Below are 12,169 nucleotides of genomic sequence, written 5' to 3'. Positions count from 1 at the left end.
ATACAATAAACAAATCCAACCAAAAGGTCAATATATCCACCGCATCAAGCTAAATTACATTATTATTTTATATATAAAAATTATTATTTAATTTCTTTAATATAAAAAATTTACTAATTAATTATTAAATTTTTAATAATATATTAAAATATTATTGATATTTTAAAAAATATATTAATTAATTATTTTATTAAATTTATCATTAAATATTTTATTATTTAATTTTATAATTTTAAAAAATTTATTAATTAATTTTTTAAATTTTTAAAAAAATTTATTAATTAATTTTTTAAATTTTTAAAAAAATTTATTAATTAATCTTTTTATATCAAAAATTTTTTAAATTTTTTAATAGATTAAATAATTTAATAAAAAAATTTATAGTAAATATTATATTAAATAGTTATATTATTTTAATAGTATTATTCTTTTATGAGTTTATATATCACAAACATAGTAAAAAAAATTTTTTTATAATAAATATTATTAAAAATTAATTTTATAATAGAATAAAAAATAAATTATTTTTAATTATTTTTTAATTAAAAGATATATTTATAAATATTAAAATTAAAGATATTATTAATATATTTTAATTAATAAAAAATAAAATAAATTAAGATATATTTACAAATATTAAAATTAAAAGTGTTATTAATATATTTTAATTAATAAAAAAATAGATAAATTCTAATTTAATTATAATATTTTATTAATTTTTATAAATTTTTTAACATATATTTATTATGTGCTCTGTTTTAAGAATTATTCATTAAAATCGAGATAAAATTTCCAAATCTGTCACTCCTAAACAACGGATTTTGTCATTTTCCTCCACAAGATGGGACTTTTCGTTTCAAAACTTGCTTATGATTAATCCAAGGGCACGAGTTGATTTCGTTTAGGCTCTACGAATGGCAGAACACCAATCGGCGGTGCTTCTCGTCCAAGTCGATCATCTCAAAGGTGGCCAAACGGATTGGGGAATAAAATTTTCTACATAAATGTTTAGCCCGGTGTCTCCTTGTTTAACAATCATGGCTACGTGCACAGGTATTTTTTAATCGAGTATTTCTCAACAAACTGTATCAAGGTGTTCAAAGCCCATAGATAATTGAGTATAAACCGAGTATACACTCCCTTCTCCAAAACCAGAATGTTTCTAAGCCCACAGATAATTGCAAAAGGTGCTGAAAGAGAAAATCTTCTAATTTGCATGAAATTCGCCCAACAATGGCAGAATATAAAAATCTTTTGACTAAACGCCTAATCTCGGAAAAGCTGCATAAAAATCTAGCAGGTAACATGCCTACATTTGGCACCACCAATTCCCATCAACCTCGAGGCAAAACACAAATACATAAATCCATGCGATGACTAGCTTATCCTGCAAGCTTCCTGGTTCTGTATCCCCCCCTCGCTCAGGGCTTTGAAGCACATGCAATCACATGTGACTTGAACTTCTCAAGCTCTGCCAAAACCTCATCTTCTGGCCTATAGATCAAATCACTCATGCGCCATATCTGCTTGGACATGACAAGCAACACATCAACTATCACATTTAGTATATCAGTCAAAACTTCTCTTCTAAAGTTCTGCTCCCCTTTGGCTAACTTATATTAAAAAACAACAAAAAAAAATTCATAGGGGTAATAGTAGCTGAAACCTGTAATGTTCCTCCTCCTCCAGTGGTATCACAGTCATCTGACACGCTAACAATTGTCCATGGGTCATATGCATTCCAATGGAAGTCAACAACTTTATCCCTGAACAAATAAGAAAACAACTTCAGCCACAAATGTTTATGTCCCTCTGGAAATAACAAAAACTATTTCTTTTAAATAAGCTTCAATCCTACAACTTAAACAGGAAGAGAGAGGGAAAAAAGTGCAAAAGCAAGTAAAAAAAAAAAAGGAAAAAAAGAAGGGACGGGAGAAAATAACATGGAACCGAGCACAATTTCTGTGCATCCAAAAATCTGACGAAACCATTCCAGTTGATTTTATTAAACATAAAAGCTATTAAAGAGCCCTTTGACAAAACAAAGAAGAAGTTCAAGATAGATCAAGTTTGTTTTGATATGACAGGCTTCTGGAGTGCTCTATGGATGGTATCAGATTGGTACATCTCAAGAGAAACTATATTATATGGCAACATGAACATTAAAAGAGATGGGATTTCACATGTAGTACTAAGTGGTACACAGCAGGATTCATTGGCCTCGTGATAAATATATTATACTTATTCAGGTTGCTTGCCTTATTGAAACTTCCCTCACTATGCATTCCATATTTCCATCACTCTTTTTTATCTATCATCACCTTTTAAATATCTAGACAGGACAAAACATATAAATCTAAAAGTTGATTTGCATAAGACTTTTAATTGCTACACTTTGGGTTGGAAATATATTTTCCATTTTTTGTTGGCATTGCCATCAGTGCAGAAGTCTCTAAACAGTGTTGCTTTGAATAATAGCCAGTGAAAGAGACCCAAAATCCATTTGTTTCCTTCCATTAGCATCAACAGCAATATTTACATCGGTGGCCTTCAAAACCCAGAGAAGGAACCAAAGGAATGGCTTTGAGATGGAAAATCTGCTGATTCTAATTTTTCAAAGGACCTTCCCATATCCTCATCAGAGGACTTAAATCAAGTTGCAGGCAACAAAACCACAAGACGAAACAATGTGGTTGAGGTGTAAGAATACGCACGCATTGTTTTGCTTTATCCCTTTAACTTCTCTCTCCAGCTATGTGGAATCCTCCCACTTAGAAATCTCTGGCAACCCCCCACCCCCAAAAAACCACCACCTTACTCTTTTCCTCAATTAAATTGGTTTCATCCAGGGTTCCCTAGTTTCAGAGAAACGAATTGCATACCTTCTGATCACAGAAGTCCTGTAATCCAGGATCTCTCCCAGATGATGATACAATGAAGTGAATACAAATGGGAGAATTATGAATCGATCAAAACACATAATTTAAGTTTCCTAGAAAAGCTACAATATCAATTTTAAAATGCCAAAAGCAACACCCACAATGACTGTGTTCAAAGAAACTAAGAACCTATATATCTAAATGAGAGAACCTACAGAACTGAATGCTTTAAGAAAATGGGTCGGGCCTAACTTACCATCAAAAACTAGCTCGAGGAAGGCACCTAGAGCGTCAAACACTTATGTGAGGCACAACACTGAATGGAGAGGCTCCAATACCATCTTAAGAAAAATACACTGGCCTAACTCACCCCTAAAAGGTAACTCAAACCGAAATGAGCTCCCAAGGCTTTATAAGGGCACATACCCCGTCCAAAACCAATATGGAAATTTAACATAATGAACCCTTCATTAGCTGAACATCCAAACACATGCAGGTTCAGTTATGACCATAAAATCCAACGCACTCGTGGTTTCAGAATGCTGCTTGAGGCTCGAATAATGACCAAATAGCTTGTGATGGGCAGAAGGTGATATGTGTGAGCATATGTTGATTGCTTTGATTGTGGAACGCATTTCAAAATTCCACCACTTCTCATGGAAATTGGCTTTATTATTTTAAATTCTATAGAATGAAAGTGAAATTAAAATGAATAATTTATAGTGACAACACATAAAACCTCAGAATTGATTATGACATCCAGAAAAAGAAATGGAGGGAAAAAAGTGGAATTTTATTTATTCCAGGCACAGCACTGATTGCAGTTAAGGAAAACAACCTTTCTTCCAAAGTCTAGGAGGGAAAGAGAGAAAGGAGTCAAGTTACAAACCTGTGCCCAGCATGCTGGAAAAATAATCCTGCTGGAGAGCTTGGGGCTCTAGTTGGGCGCTCTACCTTCTTACCAACCTGCATGTTTAGAAAGACTTGATTCATGCTCTCCAAGATTCCAATATCCAATTCGCTATATCTATAATATTAATATATATATATATATACATAAAAGTGGGAAGGGGGAGGAGGAATAATTGGATTGGCAAAAATTGCCCTTAATAATTTATATTATTTACAATTATAGATTTTATTATTTAAGTAAACTTTATAACATTAAATTTAAAAAATAAAGGATGGCATGAATTGAAATTGAAAATAAAAAAGCACTTTTCTTGTACTACTACTTGGTAAAATGTGGAAGTGTTATTTTTTATTAAATTAAAAAATTAATTAATAGATAATAATTGTACATATAGATTTAAGTTAATTTTTCTTACTAGAAGTCTAAAATTTAGAGTTAATTCACGAATAATAAGTTTTGTACTTTTATTTAGTTTAATTATATTTGTTACAAAAAACTTACTAAATGAAAATTTAATGATAATAATTCATAATATATATAAATATAAAATTATCTATAATTTATCATTTTATAACGTATGTAATTGTGAAAATAGTGAGAATGCTATAATTATTAGATATATCCATAATAATTTGGTTTTATAATAATAAAGGAAAATTTTATATTATTTTAGAGTTAATATAGATTTAAAATATTTAGTCCTATTTGTACTTAAATTCTATTTTATTATTATCTAAATAAAATTTTATTACAATAAACACATTCATAAACGTTATTACTATAAAAATTATTGGTTATTATAATTAAAATAATAAAAACAATTATTAATAATAGTAACTTTTAATTATAATTTTATTTTAATAATATTAATTCTAATTTATCAATTTAGATTTTTATTACAAATTATAGTAATTAATTTTTATTATTATTTACGGTTTATAATAGTTAAAAAATTATTAATTATTTTTATAAAACTGTTACTTACAAATTAAAAACATTAAAAATTTATAACTGATCATATATATATAAAGGTGAAAAGGGGATAATCAAAATTATCCCTTACAATTTATTTTATCACAATAAATAACTAAATTTGATTTTATTATTTAATGAATTTTAGTCCTTTGAAATTCATAGTTCTATTTGTATTTAAATAGTAATGGAAATAAGATTCTACAAAAAACTAAAATAATTATTAAAATCATCATTTTAAATGAAAAATGTTACTTCTTTAACAAAATAATGTATATTACTAAATCTACAAATATATATATATATATATATATCCAAAACAATCCTTAATTATTAAATTATTAATTAATCTAATCTAATAAGTAAACACAAAATAATATTTGTAATTCGCCCCTTATATAATTTTATTCCCATTACAATTTAAATACAAATAGGACTGAATTTTAAATTTATATAAGCACTAAAATTAATTTATATAATATTATTATTATTATTATTATTATTATTATTATTATTGAGAGGGTTTGAAATGAATTGTTAGTATCATTAAAAGTAATAAAATATAATGTAAAAATTATTTAGTAATTTCAATAATTAAAAATTCTATTAGTTTATTTTTTAGTAAATCTTTTATTATCTAAAATTTTATTAAATTTGTGGTCATATAATTATATTATAAAGTTAGAAATACAATGTCAATAATTTAAACGGTATAGTGAATTTAAATATTGAAACAATAATAACGTTTAAAAATTTTACAAATCATATAAAACTAAATTTAATATTAGATAATTTTATACTGATGGTCAAATTATCCTTTCAAAATTGTAATAATACTTTGTAATATTATATATAAAAGTTAATAATAAATGTATAAATTAATTAAATTATAAATTAAATAATGAGTATAATCAAGGCACGTGTAAAAAAGATAGTATACTTAAAAACAATAGAGAGCAAGGCAATCAGACATCTAAGCCAAGCAAGTAAAGCAGCTGAATCTGGCCCTCAGAAAACTTAACAGGCAGAAGTGAAAGAAAAGCTTTCGCAATAAGATAAAGAGTTGCTGCCTTGGGGATTAAAGCACCCTAAAGACCTCTGAGTAACTGTCAGAGACTCACCAAACGCACAAATGGAAAGGATTATTTATTGGTAATGGATTGCCAAGACCGCATTATTTCTTGCTTCCAAACTTCGTGGGGTGAAATGAAAAACAATTATGTAGATTTTGGTGGAAATACCCCCTCATTGCTTATGTACTTCGTTCTTTTAATGTGAAGATCTGGAATCCAAATAGTTTTCTAGTTTACAAACTAAATAAATTTTGAGACCCAAACTACATATACATAAACTAGATGCAGAGCAATGTGTATTCTGTCATCTTCATTTGGCTCCACTACAAATAACATGCAACAAGCAATATATACCACAGTGTTGAAGGCTTTCACCAGCTTATAAGAAGCGGGGAAAAGTACATCTTCATCTACAAAGATACTCGCATACACCTAGGTAGATTGGAAAGACAGATAAGTTGATAGATAGAGATAGAGATGGATAACTTCTTCCAAGTATGAAGAAAACATGTATATGCAGTCTTTTTCTTCTTTTGCTTTTATCAAAGTTTTCCAAGCTGTTGGTAAAAAATGTCTCACATGTCTGCATTACCTTGGACACATCTCTACATGTTAAATTTACATAAAAAGAAGCAGATTCACACTAAGCTAATATTTAACGAGAATGAACATCCACACCTTATCATAATCCCAAATATTTAGGAGACCATCTTCTGCAGAACTTCCAAACACAGATGACTTATCTGGAGACCACTGGAAATGAATGAAGAGAATTAGTAAAAACTATAGAACAACTAGCAGTTTTGGATGACCAGACCACCAAAGCATGCTGACCAGTACCTGTACACAAAGAACAGCAGCTTTGTGACCCTCAAACTTATAGACAGGTGTCCCAACTCCATTAGAAGTGAGATTACGTCGATCAAACATGCGAACAGAATTATCTGCTGACCTGGAGGAAATAACAGAAATATAATAGCATCTAAAACTTTTGATCATCTACACATGACCACAACACCCACTGCCTTAAGAGATTTGACACAGGAATAAACATAAATTGTTACCATACCCAGTTAAAATAAGGTTATCATCATGGGGATTCCAATCAACACAGTGAAGATCAGCATTGTGTGCCTTTTCAACCTGTTGGAGAAAAAAATAATCATATATCAATCAGCTGAGAGCTATCTTAAAAAAACATACACAATTCAAGACGAGAGCATAACCAAAGGTTTAACAAGATAATAAGATAAGGGCATTTTTTCACCACAAGCAAAGAGACATTTACAAGTGATTTCAAGCATTAAATGAGGATAGTATGAAAGTAAATGAGGCTTTTAACCTTGACTGCTGGGCTAGAGCCAACTCGAGCATCCCATAATATAAGGCAAGAATCATCCCCTACACTACAAAACTCCTGCGCACTTCAGCAGCAATAGAAATTGTCAGGGACAAAAAAGCATACTGAAAAAAAAAAAATTATTCATTCTCTAATGATATAGCTATAGACAGCCTTAGCAGCACCCAGATAAGATGGATGATTTTTTTTATGGTCTGATCTGATATTTCAATGAGAAGGATAGCTATTGCCATATGTTATGCTGGCTCCATATATTCACAAGGCCATAGAATCAGAAAGCATAGTTGATGATCTATTGGAAGATGCAAATTCTAATTAGTAAATTTGTTGATTTAATTTTCATTGTAAAATTAAGAAGTTTAGATATTGATTTTCTATTATGTAGGAAATTTCTTTCTATTATTTGGGAAAATTGTTACTATTATTATTATTATTATTACAAAAGTAGCATTTTATTATTTAGGAATTTTGTGTGATTTTTGTAATTCCTAATTAGAATTGGAATTAGGGTTACTAGTCATAAATCCTAACGTGATTAAGATACAAAATTCTTTAAGAGCCCAAGGATCTCTACATATTTAGAGTTTAATGTGATGACCATCCTAGAATTAATAGAACATTGAGAATTATTTTCTTTAATACAACTATACAAGTCTTTTGTGTCTTGAGAACTTGTTTATCTTGATTTTAGTTTCTTCTTGTTTTACAATATGGACTCCATAATTAACAATCACATGAACAGTCAAACTCCATAACTTGATCCATAGAAGATGACAAACAGCAATGATTATGAGTGAATGTCAATTTATATAAGCATCGTTTCAATGGTCTTTCCAAAAGCAGGTGAAATGCAGTTTTAGATAGTATCCAAAAGTGGGTGAAAGTGAAACCACTGCAATTTGAGCTTATCTATATGCAAAAGATCATGCAAGATACCTGGACGGGCAGAATGTTACATCTTCTACAGTGTCCTCATGCCCCTGGTAGATACCTCGTGGTCCCACAGAAGGGCTGTCAGCAGCTTTATCGTTGCCATTCCCAGTCTTCTTAATGATTGATCCACCAGATCCTGGAGACTTGGCTGCTGCTGGGTCAGTAGCAGATGCTGTCATATGGTCCTGGATACTCCACAAAACTACTGACTTATCCTTCCCTGCATTGCAAATCTCTCTGCTTAGATAAATTTAAAAAAAAAAACAAATCCTCACAAAGATATAATCATCCAGATAATCTAACAAAATACAATTTGGAAGCACATACAAAAGTAAGAATGCAACTACAAAAATACAGCACTTGGCAAAAACTCTAGTTTCATTATTATAATCATCCAGATAATCTAACAAAATACAATTTGGAAGCACATACAAAAGTAAGAATGCAACTACAAAAATACAGCACTTGGCAAAAACTCTAGTTTCATTATTACAACATAAAGGATGAATTCTTTGTGAATAAAACAAATAAGCTGTTTACATAATTAGTTACAGTAAATGGTGAAATTTCCGACCTCCAGAAAGCACAAATGGTTCAGTTGGGCACATGGCAAGAGCAAATTCAGCATTATCTTGATGTCCAGTCAAAATCTGCAAGAAGAGTTCAAGGTTTAAATGCCCTAGCATCCTATAAGAAGCAAATTACTCACTCCAGAACATCTCAAATGTCAGGGTCCTGGAAGAAGTTTCATGGAGAGCAGATGATCTTCCCAAATATGATTCCCATCTACATTTATATTTACAATATGCTGTTCTCTCATTATCACAGTAACAACCTACAATAACTTCCACAAATAGTTGTTCTATGATATAAAACAGTGAAATCATGCCCTCAAACTTCTTTTCTCAAAAGAAAAAGGCCCAAAGAAAATTATACCAAATCTGGGCGAGAATTTGTTGCTCCAAGAACAGCATGGCGATTAGGCTGTGCTTCAACATCCCATATGAGAACCTGTGCTTACCCAATGGAGGAGGCATTGAACTTGGCCAATTAATAAAACTTATAAAAAAAGAAAAAGCAAATGCAAAGCCCAAGTAAATAAATTAAAAGATTGCTAAACTTACATCAGGGCTGTCGGTATGAGTGGCAACTATCCTACTATTTTGTGGGAGTTCCCTGATTCTGTTCACCTGAAAAAGGATACAACTAGGAACCTCATACTTTTGACAGGAGAACAAAGAGGGGACGGAGAATGCATGATAAAGATAGATTGGCCAATAAATACATGGCCGAGAATCTCTTCTTCAGCACCTCAATAAAATTTCACATCAGATATTTGAATGATCAATGATAGAATGACAACATGAAGATAATCAATATACACAAACAAAGAAATAACAAAAAATTGTCATCTGACATGTCTCCAAGCATTTGTGTCTTTATTAACACTTCTTTTGGTGAACATTATGTAACATAATATCCATACCTCTCCAGGATGTATGATGGTCTTGTACTTCTTAACAAATGGTGAGCGTGCTTCTTCATTAAACTACAAAGTCAACCAGCAGAAGTTAATTCAAAACCTAATTCACATGAATATAAAAGCAGAATGCAAGAAGGAGACAATAAACACATCAAATGGTATAAATCACCTGAGATATGTGCTCTGCAGCAGCAACTCTAGGCTTGACAACTTCACAATTTGCAATAACCAAAGTATTTGGAACACTACCATCAGTCTGGCCACATAAAAGAAGATAAATAAGAAAGATAAATAACCCAAAATTAGTTGACAACAGCAGAAGACAAGGTAATTTCTGTTAAGAACTGAACAATCACACAAACAAAGAAAAAACACAAAAGTAAACAACACACAGCGGCTAGGATTTTTCCAACAGGATACACTAGAAAAATATTACATGCCCAGGTATAGAAAAGACAAAATAATCCTAAAAAAATTCGCCTCAGGGCTCTGCCCCCGAACCCCCATGATATGAACCAAAAGCTACAACCCCTGTAATTTCAACTGCCTTTGACCTCAACAGAAAAGTAAAATGAAGCACCTAATAACATATCTTTGAAGACCAAGGCAACATAAGTGTGGGAACCAGCACAAAAAAGCAATAAGCACAAGATAGAAACTTAGATTAATTAAAATTTCCAAGCATGGATTTTGCGGACTATCAGCAAATACTACAGAAAACAAAAATACAAAAAAAAAAAAAAAACCTGCAAGTATGTCTGAAGTAGAACGTCATACAAAATAAGCAATTATCTCTCAAATCCATACAGCAAGTTGAGATTAAGCAGCAAGAAGGAATACTATACTTCAAATCGTTGGAAAAGTTTATTTCCAGTAAAACTTCACAACATTCAAGCAACTAAAATCGCATGGTGATATAAGCAAACTTGCCTGCTCGGAAAGGTAAAGACGCTGGCGATTCTTGTAAGTAGCTTGCTCAAGCTGCGGACCCCACCTGTTCACAAGAAGATGAACCATATAATCAAATGTCGACATAAAAAATAAAAGGATGCGGAGTGGTGAGTGGTGAACTAAAGCAAACGAAAGAAACCCCGATCATTACAGAGCTCAAAATCAAAGAAATTAAGCAAAATGAACCTCAATGCTCCATAAATTGGACAAAAAAACGAGTTATCACCATATCATGCCATAATACTGAAAAGAAGCTGAATATAGCTTCAGTAGAAAGTCGCAAACACAGTACAAGCTCATCTTCAAAGCAATAAACAGACTATGGATATTGAAAAAAAAAATTACTAAAAACTCAAAAACCCTAGAAAATGAGGAAGACGAGCAAAGGAAAACAAAAAAATACCGGCAAGAGAGAGAAGGCCAAACGAGATTATGATTAGCGAGCCAGTCGTATAGAACTGGAACCAAAGACTTCCACTGAGTGTATTTCTCGTCGACAGAAGGCTGCTGAATCTTCTTGGCCTCCTTCATTTTGCCAGCACTCTGCTGTTGCTGATCTTTGTCGTCTTTGGGCTTAGGTTTTCGGCCTCTCTTTTTCACCACTGGAGGCTCCATTTGAGAGCTATCACTCTCGGCGACTCTTTATATGGCAGGTAAAAAGAGAAATGAAAAGATAAAAACAAGGGCTTGAAAGAGAGAGCTGAAGACCTCCGGGGGCCGGAGTGGACCTACCACCAAACTGTGGAAATTAGGACTGTGCGTTGCTGATCCAATGGTGGTGAATATAAAGGGGGGAAGGGTTGTAGGTATTCGACGCTCGGTTTAAAGACGGTGATAACACGCGTCAGTGGGATGTGTGAGCTACTACCGTGCGTCTTTGACAGGGATGGAACGTTATCAGGGAGAGAAGTGTAATGGTCTTTTCTTCAGTCTTCACAGTGGAGGAACAATAGTTGCTGGGATCGTATAATTTCGATCTATAATTAAATTTTTATTAATTTTAAAAAATAAATAATTGGAAAATACAAAAAATATATATATTTAAATTTTTTAATGGACTCAAAAAATTTTTTGAAAGTAAAGAGATAAAAAGAACTATAAAATAAAAATATTGTTTATATTAAAACTAGTTAAATAATCTTAGACTTTAAAAGACATCAAAAGCCTAACGATTATTCTATTTTTTTAGGAAAACATTATAATTTTCTCCATTTGCATAATTTTTTTACCTTGCAATAAAAATTACATTTCCAAAATTCAATAAACTAAATTTATAGGAGATATGATGTAATCCGAAAATAAAATTGTATTGTAATTGATTAAATCTGTAAAAATAATTAGTATCTTTTGCAGCTGCTCTAACACTCTAACACTAAAATCAGTAAATTAAATAAAAGAGCAAGCAAAACTAATCGTTTATAACTCAAGAATAGTAGTGTAATAATTGCATATATTTATCTCTGTAACCACTAGTTTTTATGCTGTAAAAAAAGAGTTAATTATAATATTTTCTGTAAATCCGGCAATGATATGACCGGCTCGTTGATAAGGAATTTCATTGGCTAATTGATCGAAAATCCCATAATGATAGGTGTAAAGTGAGTT

At 31.2% G+C, this 12,169-nt stretch overlaps 1 protein-coding gene across 2 annotated transcripts; it reads right to left on the bottom strand.

The window, feature by feature from the left end:
- Nucleotides 1–1,094: 1,094 nt before the first annotated feature.
- Nucleotides 1,095–11,504, bottom strand: LOC110603653 (WD-40 repeat-containing protein MSI4). 2 transcript variants are annotated; one of them, XM_021741469.2, is made up of 15 exons: nt 10,968–11,500; nt 10,544–10,607; nt 9,783–9,869; nt 9,617–9,679; nt 9,255–9,320; nt 9,067–9,141; nt 8,705–8,780; nt 8,134–8,350; nt 7,180–7,261; nt 6,907–6,980; nt 6,678–6,789; nt 6,516–6,590; nt 3,769–3,845; nt 1,667–1,766; nt 1,095–1,523 (listed from the first exon to the last, which is right to left on the bottom strand). In XM_021741469.2, the coding sequence occupies exons 1-15, from the start codon at nt 11,177–11,179 to the stop codon at nt 1,422–1,424; spliced, it is 1,482 nt and encodes a 493-aa protein (XP_021597161.1). In that variant the 5' UTR covers nt 11,180–11,500; the 3' UTR covers nt 1,095–1,421. The 2 variants fall into 2 exon arrangements, with proteins under 2 accessions (XP_021597161.1, XP_021597162.1); XM_021741470.2 differs by lacking the exons at nt 1,095–1,523; nt 1,667–1,766; nt 3,769–3,845 and adding an exon at nt 6,050–6,269 and having other exon boundaries at nt 10,968–11,504.
- Nucleotides 11,505–12,169: the final 665 nt, after the last annotated feature.

Source organism: Manihot esculenta, chromosome 16 (assembly GCF_001659605.2).
Source record: "Manihot esculenta cultivar AM560-2 chromosome 16, M.esculenta_v8, whole genome shotgun sequence".
Taxonomy (NCBI): Eukaryota; Viridiplantae; Streptophyta; class Magnoliopsida; order Malpighiales; family Euphorbiaceae; genus Manihot; species Manihot esculenta.
This window is presented reverse-complemented; position numbering and strand designations above follow the sequence as displayed.

Coding starts and splice junctions, on each gene's coding strand:
- LOC110603653 (XM_021741469.2), bottom strand. CDS start 11,179: ATGGAGCCTCCAGTGGTGAAAAAGAGAGGCCGAAAACCTAAGCCCAAA. Junction 10,608..10,967: donor TGGCCTTCTCTCTCTTGCCG/GTATTTTTTTGT, acceptor TCTTGTGAACAG/GTGGGGTCCGCAGCTTGAGC. Junction 6,790..6,906: donor GATAACCTTATTTTAACTGG/GTATGGTAACAA, acceptor TATTTCCTCCAG/GTCAGCAGATAATTCTGTTC.